We start from the raw sequence: 22,005 nt of genomic DNA, 5'->3' as shown, positions 1-22,005 counted from the left end.
ACTGTGTTTGTAATTACAATGATTTTTTTTTAATGTAAATTTCATTTTATTTCAGACTGATAGCAAGACAGCTTGCTAAAATACATGCTATTCATGCTCACAATGGATGGATACCCAAGTCGAACTTATGGATAAAGATGGGAAAGTACTTCTCTCTTGCACCTACAGAATTTGCAGATGAGGAGTTGCACATGAGGTAGGTATTTTAAACTATAGCTGTGGCGATTATTTCTGAGCTCATACATGAATATATATATAGTAGCATTCCTCTCTAGTTTAAAAACGTAAAGTGAAAGTATAGTTTTAGACTAAGTGGAGTTCAGAAAGTTTCAACTTGTATCACCGAAATAAGAGAAATCTTCGTAAAGTTCTGAGAAGTATGACTGAAACTTTTCTTAACTCTTCTCAAATTCTAAAAGGTTTCTACATGACGTGCCAAGTCGTCAAATTCTACAGGATGAAATGGCATGGATGAAGGACAGACTGTCTAAACTGGGTTCGCCAGTGGTACTTTGTCATAATGATCTCTTGTGTAAAAATATAATCTACAATGGAAAACAAGGTAGGTATGGAACACAGCTGTAAGTAACTTTTTAAAAATTGTTTTATACTGCCTGATATAGAGCAAGAGGTTGTGGGGGTGGATAGTTCCAAATCTATTTTAGAGTATTTCTAAATGTTGCTTATACATTGCTTTAGTAGCCGTAACTGATATTTTAATATACGAAGATGTATAATATAGTAAAGAATATTATTTTCCATGGAGCTATTTTTATTCTAAGTAGTGTGTATGCAGCAGCAGTTTAAGACTAAATTGTTGTCTTAGCTATCTTTGATCCAGACTTATTATTTCTGATAGCTTTGGGAGCAAATGTCTCTGGGTTATTGTGTATTATCTTTGTATTCTGAATTATCAGATATATTGATGCCCTGAAGGAATTCTGCATGGTGAAGTATCTGAAAAGATACTTTCCAAGTCTCTGTTTATACCTGCCGATGAGGTACATAGGTATCTTTAACGTTGAGCATCTGTTTGTAAATATATTTTCTGTTGGAAGTGTTTTGAAAATTGGCTTTTTGACTTAACTTGCCATCAATTTCAGAGGCACTCAACTTCTGAAAAGAATTATGTTGTCAGAATTGCCTATAATTTATAACATGATCCAATGGTGTTAAAACATTGTAATGCTTACTGTTTTCAGTGACATAACTTGGTTATTTAATAATATTTAATATTTAATAATAATGTGGACAAGCTAGCAATGCATGCCTGTTTCCCTCCCTTCATATTCATTGTATTTTTGAATCACATATACACCAGTTCAGATTATGGTCTTAATATAAACCTAAGACTGAAAGGATGGTTTGGACTTCTCAAGACTATTTAAGAGATCTTTGTTTGCATTAAAATCAATACAAATGTAGTTCATACTGGAATAGAGAAGGAAATTACTTATGGAGGGAATTTGATTTCCCTTCCAAGTTCAAAATACAACTTCTGTTTAACCAGCATTAACTTGGACCAAGACCTTTTCTGAATTAAATACATCAACAAAATTCAAGAATGTAGGAAATAGATGGGATGACACAAATCATAGATCATTGTGCCTTAAAACTGATGCTTGCTTTCTCAGGGGATAAAAATAAACAGAATGTCCCCCTTAAATTGATATAACTAAAGTGCATGGAACTTCTTTTAAAAAAATATTTTCTCTTTCTTACTGATATTGAAGCAAGCAGCTCCTTAAAAACTTGAAGTAGTATATGAAATTCCTAGACGATCATATGACTTCAGTTTTCTCCAGCAATTATAAATAATTCAAGTAATTATACTTTCTCCTATCTGGAAATTATACTTTTAAAGCAAGCCATAACAATGACAGTAATGTTCATTTTATTTTATTTTTCCCCAGTTCAATCCAAACTCTTTAATCTAAAGAGACACCTGTGAAATTATTGCTTTTTCTTTTGACCCATCTGTGAGATTTTAATCCCAGCCAGAAATTTAAGTACCTCATAGCTGTTCTCTTGCAGCCAAGACACTTACCTGTTGATATGTGAATGTGACTTATTGGCCACCTGTCTAGATTACTCTCCTTAAATTTGACTTTTTGAGTCCTAATGCATGTAAACTTAATTCACGTAACAGAGTTATCTCATCAAATCTGAGGAAAGTGTCTCTTCTGTGGAGCTGATGGAACTTTTTTTGAAACAAGCATCTTGACAAATAGTTCAGAACACGATATCAAAGTTTCTAGGCGTCGCATGCCTACTTTTGAAACAAATCTGCTGTCATTTTGTTTTGTGAACAGAATGGAGAATAAATCAGTGAGAGCAGTACATCATTTAAGAGCATTTCTACAAAAACCCGTGTGTGAGTGTTTAGTATTTGGGAACAGGGAGGGGGAGAGGGAGAATTCTCAATATGTAAAATTGCTTGCAACTTCTTAAAGGGGGGGGCGGGGAAAAGTACTAAGCGTTATATAGTAGGTAGAGTGTACCATTAAAACCCACGTGTTTAAATGTTGCAGCACAACACATACACAGTTAGGGCAGAGTACAAGCTGATTATGTGATGGCAGTTGAAGCTAACAAGTAATAGGCATAACTTATTATTTGTTAGTTCTGATTTTAAGTGGTCTTGTGAGCAACCCCTGATGGTGCTTAAGACTTCTGCATTGCTTGAAATATGGAGTATTGCTTTAACCGTGGAATAAGTAAAATGACCAAAAAACCCAACCAAAAACTGTGTATTGTCTTGTACTTGGCAACAGTGTTTATGAAACTGGTACGTAACAGTGTTATAGAGGAACCATTTAATTTTGCAGTGGAAACTCAGCTTTAACTTTAACTTAAACTTAAGGGTTTTTTTGTGCAGTAGAAGGTAAATTTTTGTACAGTGCTGTTAATATATCACTCGTGCTGAAATGTTTTGCAAGCGACTTGAAAAAAATCAAGTTTTGATGCACTGCTCTCTCCTTATTACTATTATTGACTTAATTTGTCAGTAACAAATCTTTTCCCGAGAAAATTGTTTAGAAATTTTTTAAAGAAATGTCTCCAGATGAGTATGAATTTGACAAAACAACAACCCTGATTTGTTTAATCTATAGTTTTGTGCAAACAAGTCTGGATCTCGAGTCACATTTTAAACTTAATTACTAGTTGTCCCAACTCATATTGAGACAGAACCAAACAGTTCAGATATAATGCTAAACAAACCTTAATTTGGTTCCTTTGTCCTGTAGTGCAGCAACAAGGAAAAAGGAATCAAAACACATTTGTTGTGACTCATTTATTAGAGCAACTGTAGGAAACATTTAATTTCTAATTTAGTCTTGTTATTCGTTTTTAGTACTCAAAGGACCTGAACTTAAAATGTGACTAGATCATTTCAAAATGTAATCAGCTGTTCATCTAGTCTTTGTCCATAAAAATTTCTAAACCCTTTTAAAAGTATAGCACAACTTCTGAAGTGATTATAAGATGTATGAAATCCCTGCCCCAATTATTAAGAAGAAAGAATTAATTGGCTGCTATTATAATCTCAGCAAATTTGAAGATGACTTTTCCTTTTGGAAGTTTAATTTTTTTAGGGGAACAAGGGGGAAGTAAATCTTCCTTTTGGATAAATAAGTAAATAATTCCTGCAAAATGTTATAGTTGAATCCAGTTAATAGGCTGTTAAACAGGGTGTAGATGGCAGATGTGAAGAAAAAAATTAACTATAGAATTAAAGAGGAATATGCAATCAGTGTCTTATGTTTGAGTTGTATTATAATTTTTCTGAAGCTTCTTACTGGAAGATTATTTTAATGTCAAAAAATTCTCCTGTAGTTTTTCATTATATAAAACAGAAAAAGTGCTATTGGTAAAGATACTGCATTATCTTGTTAATAATAACAAAGTGTTCAAATAAAATTCCAGTTCTAGTACATCTGATGTTAACAGTCTAAATTCCTCTTTCCTGATTACATTTTTATATAAAAACTTATATAAGTGAAGCTCTTAAATTTAGTTATTGTAGCTTACTCAGTTGAAAATTAAAACTTTTTAAATGATCTCTAAAGATGTAGTAAACCAAGCATAATCTTTTAAATCTGGTTGTTGGTACTTTACGAATTCAAGCTAGCAGCAACCTTGTTTTTTAAATAGTGTTACCTTACATAATACATCTATAATTATCTCTAAAAAATAACAGGCAAAGCTGCATTAGTGCTTCGCAATTAGTAACAAGTACTCAAAATTTTGAAGAAGTGGGAATAGAGTAATGTTGACATTCATTTTTTAATTTTCCTGAAGAAATACTGTCAATTTTATTTGCATTGACTACAAATGCATGTTATTTGTATAGTTGTTTGCATCCCTACTCTTTAAGAGGAAATTGACAAAGGCAATTAGCCCGAACTGTTTTTGCATAAACCTTTGCTACATGCTGGATGCTCATATTGCTTTGAATGTCTCACACACCATAAATAGAATTTTAATCAGGATTTTTTTTTAAAAAACCTATTTGGAGTAGGGCTCTAATTACTCTTGGAGGAATTTTGGGGGACTGTACTACATACCATCCCCATGAATATTTGGGAAACGCCTTTGCCCATAATGATGATTCACTATAGGAATAAAAAAAAAGAGGAATATTGCATCCAAATGATAACACTTTGCTTGCATCAGCCCTTATTTCCTTGAACTCCAAAACGAAACGGAGCCGTGCACCTTGACGGCGGGGATTGAATTTCTTGCAAAATACTTAAATTTAAGGCTGAGTTCCACTGTCATGTCGGTCTGTCAAAGAAAGAGCGGTGAAATGCAGAACTTTTCTCTCTAAAGTTTTGTGTCTTGTCAAATATGAGTTTGCCAAATTTTCTTCATCTGCTACAGATTAGGTATGCCATTGTTGCTGCCAAGTGGCGGCGTGCACCGTGCTACTTACAGGCACTGACTGGAGGTATTATCGCATCACTTGTTCGCATGCGCCTCCCCCTAGGAGAGCACGGAGCCTGGTAACAGCCACATCTGTATCTTAGCTTCATTTTCTTTCTTTCTGTCTTTTTTCGTTTCGTTTCGTTTCGTTTTGTAATATTGTTAATTATAACCGGAAAGTTAGCAAAGGGGGTTAACGTATGGTGATAACAGCATTGCAGACATAATTAACGTATATCTTGAATACAAATAATGTTTGATTTGCTTAGTATTGTGCAGGCAGGTCTTTCACCTGCTATCTTTATTGGTGTTTTTTTTTTAATTGCAAAGATTCAGATAAAAGTAGAGTGCTGTTAAAGGTCAGCCGTATTTGGATGGCAAAAGAAGACTTAAACCTGAGCGTGCATTTGTTTTTTTACTGAATCATCTTTATAAGATGAGTGACTTGGGAAACAGGATCCGTTTAGAGGCCACTTAAAATATTTTTTCTGAACTGCCTGTATGCAGTGGTGGGATTCAGATATGTGACCAACTGGTTCTCTGTGTGGATGCCATGTCCGGAAGTCCATTCTGGGCCTGGGCAACAAAAAATTAGCTCCCAGTTCTGCTGAAGTGGTGCGAACCGGCTGAATCCCACCACTGCCTGTATGGTATAAATTTACTCCCTGGCTTGTAAGATACTATTACGAGAAGCCTCTGTATATGTTTTAACTATATATTAATTTGTTCCACCATGACCCAAGCCCCCAAAACATCTTGTGGCATCTTAAAGATACAAATTTATTATGGATCTGATGTGAATTTTTCTCAGTGAACTATAACTGCATTTCACAAAGAATCCTGAAATAAGTAACTGTAGGTAGAATATTTGGAATATAGACAGAAATATCAGCCGCCTTATGGAACAGTTATTTCCCAGAGCTTCTTTGGAATGACTGATGAGGATTGCTGGCAATATATTCTAGCAGTGAGAACATTTAATGCCTCTTCTTGCACTGCATAATATAAACTACTCTCTATGACTGTATCGCCACGTATGTTTATTAGACACACTTAAGGTGAAGAAAAGCAGTTTAATTGTTCAGGGGCTCAACGTCCGTTCTCTATTGCTTGGAAACATATAGTCCTGCTTCCTTTTCATACATTTTAATCTGAGATATATGTGAGGATAGACTTAAGGACAATATGAATTCATATTTGATTACAACTTGTATGGTTTCTTGCAGTTGTTCTGACAGTAGGTAAACACCTGGGGAAGATGTGCTGTAAATGTAAGCAAAATGAACATGTTTTATATAAAGGAAGCAAAATAACAGCACGTATACCCCCTTTTGCAAAATGATAAGTGTTCTGTTAAAGAACCTCCTGTTTGTAACTGTACTAACTTATTTTGTATTCAGCCCTGCTAACTTTGGATGAGGAATAGTTTAAAAATGATTTGAATGTTATATTCGGAGACCAGGTCCCTCTAACTAATGGAATTTAAGATAACTGATGCCCCCCTGTGGTACAAAAGCAGAGGTTCTCTCCCTAAGTAATTAAGAACAGGTATCTTTGGTAAAGAAGTTTATTACGTTTGTTAAAACAAACAAAACAAAAAAAAGCAATCTTGGTATTTCCTAAAATGCATGCTACAGAGCACAGCAGAGTGGAACACACTGGCAGGTATTAAGTGGCACAGTGCAGATTCACAACGTTCTGCTCTTACTCTTAAAAATTTTTATTTTTGTGTCTCGTGTAGGTGACGTTCAGTTCATTGACTACGAGTACTCCGGATATAATTACCTCGCTTATGATATTGGGAACCACTTCAATGAGTTTGCAGGTATGGTCGTAACCTGGCTGCTAATGGCTTGGACGTTAGAGCTGCATCAGGATTGGACGAGTGCCTCATAATATGCGGCTGTACAAGTAGAGCCACTTCTCAGATTTCTTAAAGCATCTTTTGCAAGGCCTGCGCGGGTGCTTTGAGACATGTTCCGACAGCTTCTATGTGTTTGCACACACAGCTACTTTCCTGGGAAGAAGATTCAATGACCTAAAATAAATCCTCTCTCTTGTCAGCCTGAAATATCCCTGGATTTAATAATAATAATAATAGTAGTAGTAGTAGTAGTAATAATAATAATAATAATAATAATAATAATAATAATAATAATAATAATAATAATAATAATAATATAGAGAATGGAAGCGTACAGTTGATTGATATCGCTGTAGCAGGAGATGCCAGAGTCGAAGAAAAAGAACTGGAAAAAATTACAAAATACTGCGACCTGGCCATTGAAACTGCGCGATTATGGATAAAACGTGTAACAGTGATACCCATTGTCATCGGGGCACTGGGAACTATGTCCAAAAACTTTGCAAAAATACATCAAGAAATTGCAGCTTCCTGCAATAACTCCAGCAAAGCTACAAAAAACTGCACTACTCGGAACATCTTACATTTTAAGGAGATACCTGGTTGATACCTAGGATGCTGGCAGCAACCCGTGTCACCCATTAGTGCCAGTCAATTTGAGTGTTCAGTTGACTGAGTTTCATGTTTAATAAATAAAAGTTTTATAATAATAATAATAATAATAATAATAATAATAATAATAATAATAATAATAATAATAATAAAAAAGCTGGAAGGGACCTTGGAGGTCATCTAGTCCAACCCCCTGCATGGGTAGGAAACAGACAAATGGCTGTCCAGTCTCTTCTTAAAAGGTTCTAGTGTGGGAGCATTCACAGCTTCTGGAGACAGGCTGTTCCACTGGTTAATTGTTCTAACTGTCAGGAAGTTTCTCCTTAGTTCTAGGTTGCTTCTCTCCTTGACTAGTTTCCATCCGTTGCTTCTTGTCCTGGTTTCAGGTGCTTTGGAGAATAGCTTGACTCCCTCTTCTTTGTGGCAGCCCCTGAGATACTGGAACATTGCTATCATGTCACCCCTCACCCTTCTCTTCGTTAAACTACACATACCCAATTCCAGCAACCGTCCCTTATATGTTTTAGCCTTCAGACCTCTAATCATCATTTCCCTTTCGTCATTGTGCCTATAGTGGCAGTGTGGGGTTCTCCATTTAGATTTTAGTATAGATTTTGAATTCCTGGGAAAAGAGAGGATGTGGGCCATCCTTGGTGGCAGAAGCCCTCTCCCATAGAATTGTGGGGAAAAATGAGAAGGAGGAATACCTTTCCCCTTTTGCTCCTCAACAGGGAGATAATGTAGCAGATATTCCTGCTGAAGCATTAAAACATAATTATGATTATATGAAAGTCTGTATGAATACATTCTAACAAAGTATTCTTCAGGGTTTAATATCCCAATTTCAGGTATGAAAATTGTGCCATAATGCATATGAAATTATGTAAATTGGAAGTTATCTGCATTTTGTGCTCCATTTACTTAGAGGAAGGAATGTAATCTGCAAAAAAGAAGTACCTGGGTTGCAAAACTGTTTTAAAAATTCATTTTAATACTTTTTTCCCATTTCCAAGATGACTTACAGAACAAATGGAATTTTCCATTTATATCTGATTTGCTTGCTCCTTAGTATTTCTGGGAGAAATGCAAATTCTTTTTCTTAGCATTGCTGGAGAGACATCTTGAAATATTTGGGTTTGGTTCCCATCTATAGTTAAAGAGTGTCCCAATCGGCTTTTGTAAAATGTCATCTCTTGGTGTTTTCTTTAAAAATGTCACAAGGATATTTTAGGTTACTTTTTGTACCAATGTACAATGTATCCCAAAATGTTTTCTGTATCTGGGGAATCTCCTTGTGTTTTTAGATAATTTTGCATTGGCACCTTGAATTGACCTTAATAATTCCTTTTTTAAAAAGTCTTGAGAGAACTGCATTTTAATTCTTTATTATGGTCATTGAGCAAAATTCAAGTATTTTCCAGTAATTTAAACAGAATAAAACAGTAGCTAGATCATGATTTAATCAAAGTCTGTCTGGTTTTACCAACAGCGTAGCAAAATTGGACTATGCTCATTGAAGCTGAATCATACTGGCTCGATAATAAAAGCTGAATATAAAATCAGAATTGCTTTGAGTATTTTGCTAAGTAAAGAGCGATAAGGATTACATTGTTATGACAAATGCAGTACAGTAGGACAAGGATTGCTATTAAAGTTACTTGGTCAGCCTTTTTTAACTAATTACTAATACACCTGTTGCTATGTAACTTGTGTATTGTTGGGCAATTTTGAATTCTGACAGTATGCTGTCGGCATATGTACTGTATATTTACCTGCCATGCAGTATTACACAAATTGGAGAAACTAATAAAATGAATGAGGTGTGAAAAATGTGCCTAAATCAAGTTTATATCCATACTAAAGGTAAAGGTAAAGGTTCCCCCGCACATGTGTGCTAGTCGTTTCCGACTCTAGGGGCCGGTGCTCATCTCCGTTTCAAAGCCGAAGAGCCAGCGCTTGTCCGAGGACGTCTCCGTGGTCATGTGGCCGGCATGACTAGACGCCAAAGGCGCACGGAACGCTGTTACCTTCCCACCGTAGTGGTCCCTATTTTTCTACTTGCATTTTTTCGTGCTTTCGAACTGCTAAGTTGGCAGAAGCTGGGACGAGTAACAGGCACTCACTCTGTTCCACGGCACTCGAGATTTGACCCGCCAAACTACCGACCTTCTGATCGACAAGCTCAGCGTCCTAACCCACTGAGCCACCGCGTCCCTAGTTATATCCATACTATTCACTACATTATGTTTTTTAAGAGCCATCCTGGCACTAAATCCATATCCTGCTTCCTTTTTATTTTTTCCCCGCTAAAGTACCCACTAGTTTAGAGTACAGAGCTTACAAAGGATATGCAAGCAGTCCTGGAGTAAAGCTTAATTTTGGTAGTGCTATACTGGCCAATTTGTGTCAAAACTTAACTGATAGCGTGTAGTAGGGAATGATGCATATGACAGCAGGCTCCACTAAGGCTGCTAACCTAGTTTCCATCTCTTAACTAAGAAAACATTATGTAAAGAACATGCGATGTACTATTGCTCCTATAAAACGGCTGCTGTGATAATTATGGCCGTGTGTTGAAGAGAAGTCACTAGCTCCTTTTGTGGAAACCTCATCTTTAGGGGGTGAATATTTTGAGCCTCTGAGCCTGATGACCATAGAGACTTTGAAAAGATGGCTGGGGCTTAGGAGCAGCAGTATCAAGAGCACAAGTTGAAGGCAGGGAGAAAATGAAAGGTAAAATAAAAAGCTGGCGGACTTCTCTATTCCCTATGAACCCGTGAACCGTTCAGAAAGGCCCTGAAGTTTGCTATCCCCCTCTGACCTCCAAATAAGAATGTTGGGTGAGAAATAAAGGGGGCAGTTCTTGTAAAAGAAAAGAAATTTCCTCAGTTAAGACTTTGTCATTCCAGACTAGTTTATTGGAGAAGGCCATACTAAAATGACTTAAATGTCTTTTGTGGGACATTATAATTTAATATTTAAAAACTGTAGAGTGAAACGGGAAATGAGATTGCGCTTGGATTTAAGCCCTGCCTGTGGAATCTTTAAAGCAGGGGTCTTCAAACTTGGCCCTTTTATGACTTGTGGACTTCAACTCCCAGAATTCCTCAGCCAGCTTGCTGAGGAATTCTGGGAGTTGAAGTCCACAAGTCATAAAAGGGCCAAGTTTGAAGACCCCTGCTTTAAAGAGTAGCTGTGGATATACTTACCTTTCTATTCATTTCTTGTGTCTAGCACTTGCCTCCCAACTGCTCTTCTGTCCCCCCCACCTTCTTTGCACACAGTCAGAAAACCCCCCCCCAATGCACCAAGAGGCAAAAAAAAAAGCTTTGGCTAGTCATCTCCCATTTTCATTTTATAAAAATGTTTCTTGGATGTTCATGGGTGCCTAAGGAATTATTTTTTTTAAAAAAAAAGAGTACTCTTAAGGCTACTCCTTTGCTTTTCCCCCCCTATCTTTTTAAATACAAATAATCTTAAATAAAATAGGCTGGGAAGTGTGATGGACACTAAAGAATGTTAGGTGCCAAGACATGGATCAAACGAGTGCATCATTTCTGTTTCAGATTCCGAGGTAGATAAAAGAGCAAAGTAGAACACGGGAATGCAGAATTTGTTTTAAACATTTTGAAATTCAGTTTTTTTTCCTTTTTAACGAGTTACTGTTTTGTAGGAGTGAGTGAGGTTGACTACAACCTCTATCCAAGCAGAAAGCTGCAAGAACAGTGGTTGAGATCTTACTTGGAAGCTTACAAGGAATGTAAAGGATTTGGAACAGATGTCACTGAAAAAGAAGTTGAGCTGCTTTATGTCCAAGTGAACCAGTTTGCTCTGGTAAGTTTAGATTTTATTTTGCTAACACCAGGACCGGGGTGCAAGTGATCTCGACAAGGTTTTAGATCCTCTTGTTCATCTTTTGTGGCAGTGAAAATTCAGTGCTCCTAGATTTGAGTTGGTACATGCAAAACCTACGAGGAAAAAAAAAATGTTCTGTAGGATTGTGGAATGTTTGGTGTTTTTTTTCCTCCAGATCATACTCATTGTGCAAGGGGTTCTTTTGGTGGAGTTTTTGTGGAAATAATTTTCAAAAAACTGCTCAATTACTTCCAGAATGACAGTTCAAAGCCAAAATAAAACATTCTCAAATTTTCCAGAACATATGCCTAAAAAAGATTCTCGTGATTTCTCTCTCTCTCTCTTTTTTTTTTGACCATATCAATTTCACAAGTGCTATGCTTTTGTCATCTTTGCTATTTCTATGAAAATGCTGGTCTTTTTTTTATTCTTAACTAGGAGCAAAAATAAAATTTCAGTTGGGGATTTTGTCCTAGAGAAATGGTTTTAAATCATGGCATTCCTGGCAAGAACACTATGATTTATTTTGTGTGTGTGTGTGTGTGTGTGTAGAGGAGGCCCATCTTGCCTGATGCCCTTCAGCTATTTTACTTATTGAACAAGCAGGTTTTTCAGCGTGGTCTCTGTGATTTGGACACATTGTTTATGTATCTACGCTAAGCCTTCTTCAAAATCTTCTGGCTTTCATGAAATTATTTGGCAGGGACCTTCCACACTTCCTACTCACACTTCAGTGTCTTTGCGACCACCACTTTCTCAGCACATTCATATTTGAGGTGGTCATCCTTCTGCTGTATCAGGGGTCCTTGGTGCTCTCTGAGCTTGGTTGTTTTCTTGCAGATGTTTCATTGCCCAAACTAGGTAACACCATCAGTGCTAGTCATCACTAGCCCCTTCATAATGACCTCCGACTCCATTACCACCAGTTCTACCATAAGACTGTCCAATTAATACTATTCAATCCTCATTTAGCCTTTCCCCCCCCCCCCCTAGACTGTTGATTTGAGAAAATAGGTCTGAGACAACTGTGATCTCTTTTGCGCTACTGTCTTACTCATCAGGATAGTCAAAATTGAGACCTTTCCCTTAAGTTATATAGAGATCATTAAGATTGTAAATAGCCATCTCATGAGTATTCAGCTTCCAAAGGTTCCATTTCTCTTAGTTCAATTGCCTCCCTGCCTACCAGATCCTCTTTCATGATCCCAATGTGGATCTACAGTATACTCTTTGAAATAGCCTAAGATAGAAAGAAGCAGGTGTGTACTATTTTCCTTCCATATTCTTGGTCAAAGGCATGACTGCTGCCCGATCATGTCTGTGATCAACCACTGGATCCCTTTTCCATGTATCTCTCTGTTAGTCATGGGAATATTCTTAAAGACTTTTTATTCAGGCAGATCCCATATTTGAGATACAACCAACATTCTTTTGGTCCAAGATTACCGTCTTATCCTTAGTGAAGGCTGCAACTACTAAGCTTAAATTCTTACTATTGCCATCAATCCATGGTATCTGCTCCATTAAATTCTAAGCAGAACCTTGCTGATCACCTGGTCTATATCCATTAAATTAGAATGTTCCTACAACAAATGAGATAGCAAATTTTCTTACTGTCTCCTCTGATGATAAAATGCTAAGTTTAAGATGATACTGTTCCCATTGTCCACATTCTAGTGCTTTCAGTCTTGCTGAAGACCCTAAGGCAGGGGTCTTCAAACTTGCCCCTTTTATCACGGCTTTTCAACCAGTGGTATGGGTACCACCTGTGGTACATTGGCACCTGGCAGGTGGTACGCGACCATCCTAGAAAAGTAGTAGTGGGAGCGACAGATGGCTGGAGCTACGGGGCTGTCAGGGCTCAGCGGAAGCACTAGGATAAACAAATGGCTGTAAGTCAAGGACTACTTGCAATGCGTTGGAAGCATCGTTTCATTTCTTATATGCCTGTTTTAGTTTTGTTTTTATTGTGATCACATGATACTTTTTTTTTACCAGTACCAGCATTTAATCCTGATTTTTCAGACTTTTCAAAGTCTGTCCAAAGAGTGTGATCTTTCTCCAAACATCTTGCTAAATAAGTAGAGGTAACAATCAAACTTTACTATGAACGTACCCAACAGAAATGCTCCCTTCTGATCCATACTTGCTCCACAAGTGTGCATCCGCAACCTTGAGCTTCTTTCCTAGTTGAATTATATTAGGCAGACACATAGGCTCTGTCTTTCTTTCCTGACTGAGATGAAAAATACCCTCTTTGGTTGATTTATACAACCGTATTCTCTTCCATTTTCCTGGGCTCCAAGATCACTGCAGATGGGGACTGCAGCCAAGAAATTAAAAGACGCTTGCTCCTGGGGAGGAAAGCAATGGCAAATCTAGACGGCACACTAAAAAGCAGAGACATCACCCTGTCAACACAAGTGCGTATAGTCAAGGCTATGGTCTTCCCAGTTGCAATGTATGGCAGTGGAAGCTGGACCATAAAAAAGGCTGAGCGCCAAAGAATTGAGGCCTTTGAACTCTGGTGCTGGAGAAGACTCCTGCGAGTCCCTTGGACTGCAAGGTGATCAAACTGGTCAGTCCTAGAGGAGATCAACCCTGACTGCTCTTTAGAAGGCCAGATCCTGAAGCTAAAACTCAAATACTTTGGCCACCTAATGAGAAGGAAGGACTCACTGGAGAAGAGCCTAATGCTGGGAAAGGCGGAGGGCAAGAGAAGAAGGGGACGACAGAGAAGGAGGTGGCTGGATGGAGTCACTGAAGCAGTAGGTATGAGCTTAAATGGACTCCAGAAGATGGTAGAGGACAGGAAGGCCTGGAGGAACGTTGTCCATAGGGTCGCGATGAGTCGGACACGACTTCGCAGCTAACAACAACAACAATTCTCTTCCAAGTAAGCAGTTTATTAGCGACTCATCTTAGTGAAGCACCAAAGTAACAGGGGATGGCAACTTATTATTAACCCATAACCACATTTTCCTCAGTCCTTACCTTTTGAATTCAGACAACACATCTTCCTGCCCCACTTGTCTTGGCGTATTTCACCACTCCTTCAGATCTCCTGTGTTAGTCTTAGATAATGAATTCAGGAAGAGTCCTATTTAGGTACATGGTGCAGTCAGCTCCTCCCAACAATTCTAGAAAGAGTCAAACAGACCCTTGCACTGGGCATAACGTGTGAATTCACAGATGACTCCAAAGAAGTGGCAGTTAAAGGTAAACTGACAAGCATTTGACAGCATCGTATGCAGATATAAAATAAATAGGGTTGTGCAGTTTGGGAAGAGGTAATTTAGGAGTACATGGCAGCTTGAAGGCAGGATCTGCTTTGTGGTCATTAAAGCAGCTGTGTCTGACTCCGGGACAGTGCAGCTGCTGTGAGGCTTCAGGGTATGGATACAGAGACCGCTAATTTAATGATAAAGGTAAAGGTTCCCCTGCACATGCATGCTAGTTGTTTCCGACTCTAGGGGCCGGTGCTCATCTCCGTTTCAAAGCCAAAGAGCCAGCGCTTGTCCGAGGACGTCTCCATGGTCATGTGACCGGCATGACTAGACGCCAAAGGCGCACGGAGCGCTGTTACCTTCCCACCGTAGTGGTCCCTATTTTTCTACTCGCATTTTTTACGTGCTTTCGAACTGCTAGGTTGGCAGAAGCTGGGACGAGTAACAGGCGCTCACTCTGCTACGCGGCACTCGGGATTCGACCCGCCAAACTGCCGACCATCTGATTGACAAGCTCAGCGTCCTAACCCACTGAGCCACCGCGTCCCTTACTTTAATGATAGTCACCGACAATTGTGTTACCCTGCCATATGTTCCAAAGCACCTATTTCCAGTCAAAACCAAGGTATCCTTAGAAAATAGGAATGGGTCTGTTTTAATTGCTTACTACCATCTGTACACTGTTCATTTGCAGAGACAAAAAAGTTTCTAGGGCTTTTATCAGGTGTCACCAAGTTGATCCTGGGGATGGTATGCACAAGTGTTAACCATGTTGACTTTTTTTCTGATGACCTTCCTAAGTAGCCTCTATTTTCTGCCATTATTATGAGAGCAGAACCAAATTACTTGGAATGTAGTTATTCATAAAACAGGCCGTGTCAGAGATAGTCCTCGACTTTACAACCACAATTGAGCCCCAAATTTCTGTTGCGAAGCGAGACATTTGTTCAATGAATGTTGCCCCATTTTATGACCTTTCTTGCCACAGTTGTTAAGTAGATGACTGCGGTCGTTAAGTTAGTAACCCAGTTAAGTGAATCTGGCTTCCCCCATTGACTTTGCTTGTTCAGAAGGTCGCAAAAGGGGATCACGTGACCCTGGGACACGGCAACCCTCATAAATAAGAACCACTTCCCGAGCGTCTTGAGTTTTGATGATGTGATCATGGAGATGCTACAACGGTTGTAAGTGTGGCAACCAGTCATATGTCACTTTTGTCAGGGTTACTGTAACTTCAAAACAGTCGCTAAACGTACTGTTGTGAGTCAAAGGCTGCCCGTATCTTCCACACTGAAATATAGCATTAAATAAAGTGTGCCACAAAATGCTGTAGTTCTCAACATCGCAAACTCGCTGGAAAAGAGCTGTACAGTAAAGTGCTATAGAAATAAGGTCATTTCCATATACTGGGAAGTACTTGGAATATTTTCTGCTACTTGAAAGCTGTTTTATTGTTACAAATACATCTTGTTGTACATTTACATGAGGGCTTTGCAAAGGGTTTTAAAGAGGTGCTCTCCTTAGTGTGTTGGAAGTCACAAATTATCTCCAAGAGGTAATCCATCCCTTTCGCGACTCACAGAGCTGCTATGAAAGCTGGCCTCATCCGAGCGGTTGGTCATTAGCAAAGTGGCCGATTGTGCCCACCCTTTCCGCAGAGCAGCTGTGTGGGCTGCCAAAGGATGCAGATACTCCTAAGAAAGATGATTTATCAAGTGCTAGCATACCGAGATGATTAGAAGTTTGTGAACTCTTAAATTTTCAATACTTCTGCATCAAGTTGACCTAAAATATAATCTCTTCCCCACACAGGCCTTAAAGCTAGGCAGAAAAGAATCCAATTAAATCGAGTCAAAAACATCAAATGTCTTCACTTATTTATTGAAAGCGATCAAAGCTACATGTTTGTGTGAGGCAAAAGCTTTGTTTTCAGTAAGTGGCACAGCACTTTGGGTCACAATAACTTCAATTAAACATTTCCAGTGTCTGTTGATCAGACGTGGACCACATCGTACGGGGATTTAATCCCTTCCTCCTTACAGAACAGCTTGAACACAGATGTTGGTTGAGTTCCTTGCGTGAGCTGCCTCCTTCAGGTCCTGTAACATAATTTGTATAGGTAATCCTAACAACCATAATTGGGGTGGAATTTTGGTCTCACTAACAGTGCTGTCATAAAATAAGATGTCACGTGAACACACAACTTAGCCACCGCAGTAACTGTAGTTTTGTTAAGCGAATGTTACTGATCGTTAGCCACGTATCCACACTAAGCCATTCCAGGCCTGGCCCTTCCCAGCCCCGAAGAGGTAAGGGACTGCCTCTAGCTCCCCTGATAAGGTAGGACCTCCCACACTTGCTCTGATTACTCCCCCCCCCATTAATTGAAACACTTGGCTATAATTTCCCATTCAAATAAACTGATAATCCTAGAGGTTTACATATGTTTGCCCCCTCACAGATATGTAACTTCAGATGATTTTCTTCAATAAAGAAATGAACAAATACGTTTTTGAGTCTTCTGTTTAATTGGGTTGTCTCTAGTTTTAGGACTTGTTTGGAGAACAAATAATGTGGTCAGGAGTCCCCAACCCCCGGTCCGTGGACCGGTACCAAGTCGTGGCATGCCAGCAACAGGGCTACATAAACGAGCAAAATCCCGTCTGCAGGATGCAGGCAGCACACAAAACCATGCCTCTTCCAGTCCATGAAAAAAATCTCCACATAACCAGTCCCCGGTGCCCAAAAGATTGGGGACCTCTGTTTTAGGTCATATTTATGGAGAACTATTAAAACTTCAAGAGGGTTCACAGAATTTTAACCACTACTCTACTCATGTGAGATCTAATACTTACATGTGACTTTAATAAATTGCTTGGCTAAAAATATTTCCCATAAAAACAGCTTATTGGCTACATAAGCTCAATACGTACGTGTGTGTGTGTGTGTGTGTGTGTGATTTGATTTCGATTGTTTTTCAATTTTATTTTGAACTACAAATTTTATAAGAGCTGTCAGATTGTAGAATTGAATAGGATTATTTAGTATAGTATGTGTAAAGGGCTTTAATATGTGCCATGTTACCACTTCAGATTATTAATTAATTAATTAATTATTATTAATATTATTACTAGTATTATTTGTTAAACTATTTGTAAAACAACTCATCTCCCAGTACTCTCAAGTTGGTAGAACTGACTTGTTTTCCTTGGCACGACTTCATGTGGTCTCTTAGGATTAAAGTGGACATGTTGCTGTTTAGGAATATTCTGAGTTAGGCCATTGTCTTACCTGCTTCCAGGATGTCAGAACATTCAGCAGTTCCCAGAGATTCATGGAGGTTCTGCCATCCCCAAGGAAGTTGGGGCGTGAATTCCAAACATTTTCCCTCCAAAGGTTGTCCTTCTCCATACAGACATATCCTCTTTTCTATATGCTAGAACAGGGGTGGGGAACTAAGGACCTTTTATGACTTGTGGACTTCAACTCCTAGAATACCTGAACCGGCATGGTTGGCTTAGGAATTCTGGCATTTGAAGTCTATAAAGGCAGCGTAGTTCTCCACCTCTGCACTAAAAGGAGATTCTGTATTTGGTTTAAGGCAGGTTTGGGGAGAATCTGTTCCTTTTCAAAAAGAGAAGTGTGTGTGTGTGTGTTTCTACAGTCTTGCTTGAAGCAAGCCCCCACTTTTCAGAAGCAGCAGTTGCAGAAGTGTTAGAGAACCATTCAAGCACCTTTTCTGTTGTAATGATGCCCTCAACGTGATGTCCCGCTGCCTGGAAGCGGTACGAATCTGGATGGGGAAGAACAGGCTCCAGCTCAACCCAGCCAAGACTGAGTGGCTCTACGTACCGGCATCTCGTTTAGTCCAAGAGGTTCCGTTTTTGGTTATGGGAGGAGAGGTGTTACCTCCCATTGATAGGGCACGCAACTTAGGCGTCCTCCTGGATACACGACTCAGTTTTGAAGATCATATAGGAGTTGTGGCCAGGGGGGCATTTGCCCAGGTTCGCCTGGTGTGCCAGTTGCGCCCCTATCTGGACCGAGATGCTCTACGTACGGTCACTCATGCACTCGTTACCTCCCGTATAGATTACTGCAATGCTCTCTACATGGGGCTGCCCTTGAAGACCACCCGGAGGCTCCAGCTGGTGCAGAATGCGGCCGCGCAGGTTGTAATGGGAGCATCCCGATACTCCCATATTACACCCCTCCTGCGTGAGCTACATTGGTTACTGGTTGTCCTCCGGGTGAGATTTAAGGTGCTGGTTCTTACCTATAAAGCCCTACATGACTTAGGCCCGGGATATTTGCAGGACCGTCTGCTGCCAGGAATGACCTCCCATCGCCCGGTGCGCTCACACAGGGAGGGCCTCCTCAGGGTGCCGTCGGCAAGACAATGTCGGCTGGCTACCCCCAGGGGGAGGACCTTCTCTGTGGGAGCGCCGGCCCTGTGGAATCAACTTCCCCTTGAGCTCTGGTCCTTTCGTCGCAGCCTTAAAACATTTCCATCAGGCTGACCTGGACTGACGATAGGGATTTTTAAATAGAATATTTTTAATATTTTATCATTTTATCATTGGGGCTTGTTAGTTTAATCTTTTTTAACATTTGTATTATTGTGTTTTATTGTTGTTAGCCGCCCTGAGTCCTTCGGGAGATAGGGTGGCATATAAGTCCCAAAAATAAATAAATAAATAAAATAAATAAATTAATGCATGAGGTCTAATTTGCAAGTCATGTGAACAAATTTAGAGAAATTAAGTTGTTTTTGATCTTTATGAGGTATCACACGGTAGGGTAATGTAGAAAAAACAGGAACTGTTATTAAGCAATTATAAAATAAAGTGGTAAATGCATCATCTGTGTAAATAAGAGAGATTTGATATCTTTCAAAACATATTTTGGGTGTTAGATATTGCAACCTTAATATTTATGCATACCAATGGAATATACCGCTTCAGTTTTAAGTTTACAGAATTATTTTCATTATTGTGTTTAAAACTCGTTAACCATACCTGTTAAATTGTGGTTTGATATTGAAAATTACACTAGAAGCTGCTCATGTCAAAATATAGAGGGATAGAATAGATGTGTTTTTTAACGTTTACATTAAATTACATATTACTGTATTTTTTCTTTGTAGAAGTATTAAATCATTCTTCAAAGGAAACAAAAGTATAGTATAATGGGAGCCTTCAGAACTTGAGGTTGGGGAAGACTGTTATAAATCTTGGCCTTAGAGGTTTGTTGGCCCAAATTGCCATAAACTCAAATCATCATATACTCAAATACAATGGAATGCAATATTAACGTCATACTTTGAGCATTCATTATTCTTGCACTGCTTTTTCTAAGTAGTCTCTGAAAACAAGACCATTCTGACTAGTTTCACTGACCAGGATTTATTTGTCTTCCTCTGCAGGCCTCTCATTTCTTCTGGGGATTGTGGGCCCTAATTCAAGCCAAATACTCCACTATTGACTTCGATTTTCTAGGGTAAGTAATTAACAGAGTCATCCTATCTTATATAAAAAAATCTTCTGTATTCACAAGATTCTGTATTAATATTGTTTTCAGCTTTCAAGTAATACTTTTTAAAAACATTTTTGGGTTTAAAATACAGATCTTTAAATTTGAAATAACTGTAACTGACTGTGAAATAGATTTTTGTTGATAACAAATATTTTTTCCCCAGAATAGTTGGTTGCATAAAAGTATAATGAAGCATAAACACATAAAGAAAGAGCTGCTTCTTTGATTATAATGATTAAAGTTTGATGAACAGTGCTTGTGATCAAGTGCTAATGATTATTATGAATGCAAACTATTTTTATTCCCTCTCAGAGAATTGCAGCTCAACCAAATTTAACTTTTAGAATGTTTAAAAACCCATTACAACAATAAGTGGAGCCTAATTTAAATCATTTTGAATTAATTTAAATAGATTAAAGAGTGAGAATGCAGGAAGTGTCCAATTTTCATGCTTCTTCCTACCCCCACCCCCAATAAATCCAGTGCATCAACCTTTCCTAACCAGGTATCCCTTAGATGTGTTAGTTCAATTCCCATAATACCCCAGCCAGCATGATTATGTGCCACATTAGCTGAAAGTGACATGGGAATTGAAGTCCCAAAATATAGCCCCAGATATATGCCATGCTTACTGGTACCATAATCCTAACCTTATTAAGGTTTGGTAAAGCATGCTGGTTATAAATACCAATTAAAAATGTATAGTACTAATAGTTTTGGCTACATGAAATCAAAACATAAATGCTGAATGGGTGAGATTCGCTAACCAATTTGACCTCTGGCCGAGTGAAAGGTCTGTAGAAATATAACCTTAATTTACTATACATATTATATAAGCTGGCCCAACATATTTTTTTAAAAATAAGTTGGAAAAGCTATCTGCCTGTCTTTGACAATTTTTACAAGAACATTGCATAGCCACTAGATGGCAGGAAAAACTAGATAAGTGAGCCTAACAGTTAAAAAATTAGGATTCATAGAAAAAAAGCTACCCAAAATCATATTTCACCAAAGGCTTTTGTTTGGTCACACAGGTACGCGGTTGTTCGCTTCAACCAGTACTTCAAAATGAAGAATGAAGTAATGGCATTAAAACTTCCTGAGTAGAACTTGAGAACTCGCTTACCCGCCTGTTGAGAAGATTCCTTACTGTTTTTGTCATGAGCACATAATAGGAACAGCTCTACATTTGTATTATTATTATTTCTTCTTCTTCTTCTTTTTTTGCTTTTCATTACCTCTAAGTAACAATCTTTCAATGGTAAACTTCAAATGAAGGTCTTTTCTGATATTGGGGAAGGATTAGAAGCTAATGGGTTTCTGAAACACAAATTTAATCCTTTTTGTATTTTTTTTTAATGTGAGACATGAATTATTTATTACGAGTTTAACATTCCATTGCTGCTGTTTTATCGGCTCTCCTGAAGGGACAGGAGGGTGCAGGTGATCATCCTGTAAACTTTTTTTTACATCTCAAATTGGTTACAGCATTCATTTGTTTAACAGTAAACTACATGGAATCTACATAACAACAGATCCCAGTTTGTAACTCAAGTTAAGCCACTAGTGCTGACTGGAGATTATATCAGGGTGGAACAAAATAATTTTCATTCTCTTTGTTTCTCTCAGCTCTAGCAAGCTACTGTCTGGGGCGGGGGTGGGGTGGGGGGAAATGACCGTTCTTGTATATAGTGGAAGCAAAAATTTTCTGGAGGCCTGCTCACAAAATTAATTAAGGAAATGACACCCACTTTCTCTTGGCTTTTAAATTTGAAGAGGGATCTTACCCTGAAATGTAAGCTTTAAATGACTACTCATCCAGGTGTCGTGTATTTTCCTCCCTAACAAGTTTTTTTTAAAAACTTTGATAAATACTGTAGGTAAAAACCAACAGGGTTTTTGTTGAGCAGTCTTGTAATAATTGGAAGCAAAAGTGTATCACTTAATTTTTATTTCTTTAGGCTTGGTGAGTGCTCATAATTTTCT

General features: G+C 38.5%; 1 protein-coding gene across 1 annotated transcript in view; it reads left to right on the top strand.

The window, feature by feature from the left end:
• ETNK1 (ethanolamine kinase 1) overlaps window positions 1-21,663 on the top strand; it is a 32,826-nt gene extending 11,163 nt beyond the window's left edge. Inside the window, exons 3-8 of the mRNA XM_081330770.1 lie at window positions 56-196; window positions 420-562; window positions 6,668-6,751; window positions 11,076-11,236; window positions 19,910-19,983; window positions 21,054-21,663. Coding sequence (XP_081186896.1) covers window positions 56-196; window positions 420-562; window positions 6,668-6,751; window positions 11,076-11,236; window positions 19,910-19,983; window positions 21,054-21,126 — 676 coding nt within the window. The 3' untranslated portion in view covers window positions 21,127-21,663. The remainder of the gene's footprint in view (window positions 1-55; window positions 197-419; window positions 563-6,667; window positions 6,752-11,075; window positions 11,237-19,909; window positions 19,984-21,053) is intronic.
• The last annotated feature ends 342 nt before the right edge of the window (window positions 21,664-22,005 follow it).

This window comes from Vipera berus (assembly GCF_964194415.1).
Source record: "Vipera berus genome assembly, chromosome: 6".
NCBI lineage: Eukaryota > Metazoa > Chordata > Lepidosauria > Squamata > Viperidae > Vipera > Vipera berus.
The sequence above is the reverse complement of the archived record's forward strand: the minus strand, read 5'-3'. Positions and strand labels throughout refer to the sequence as shown.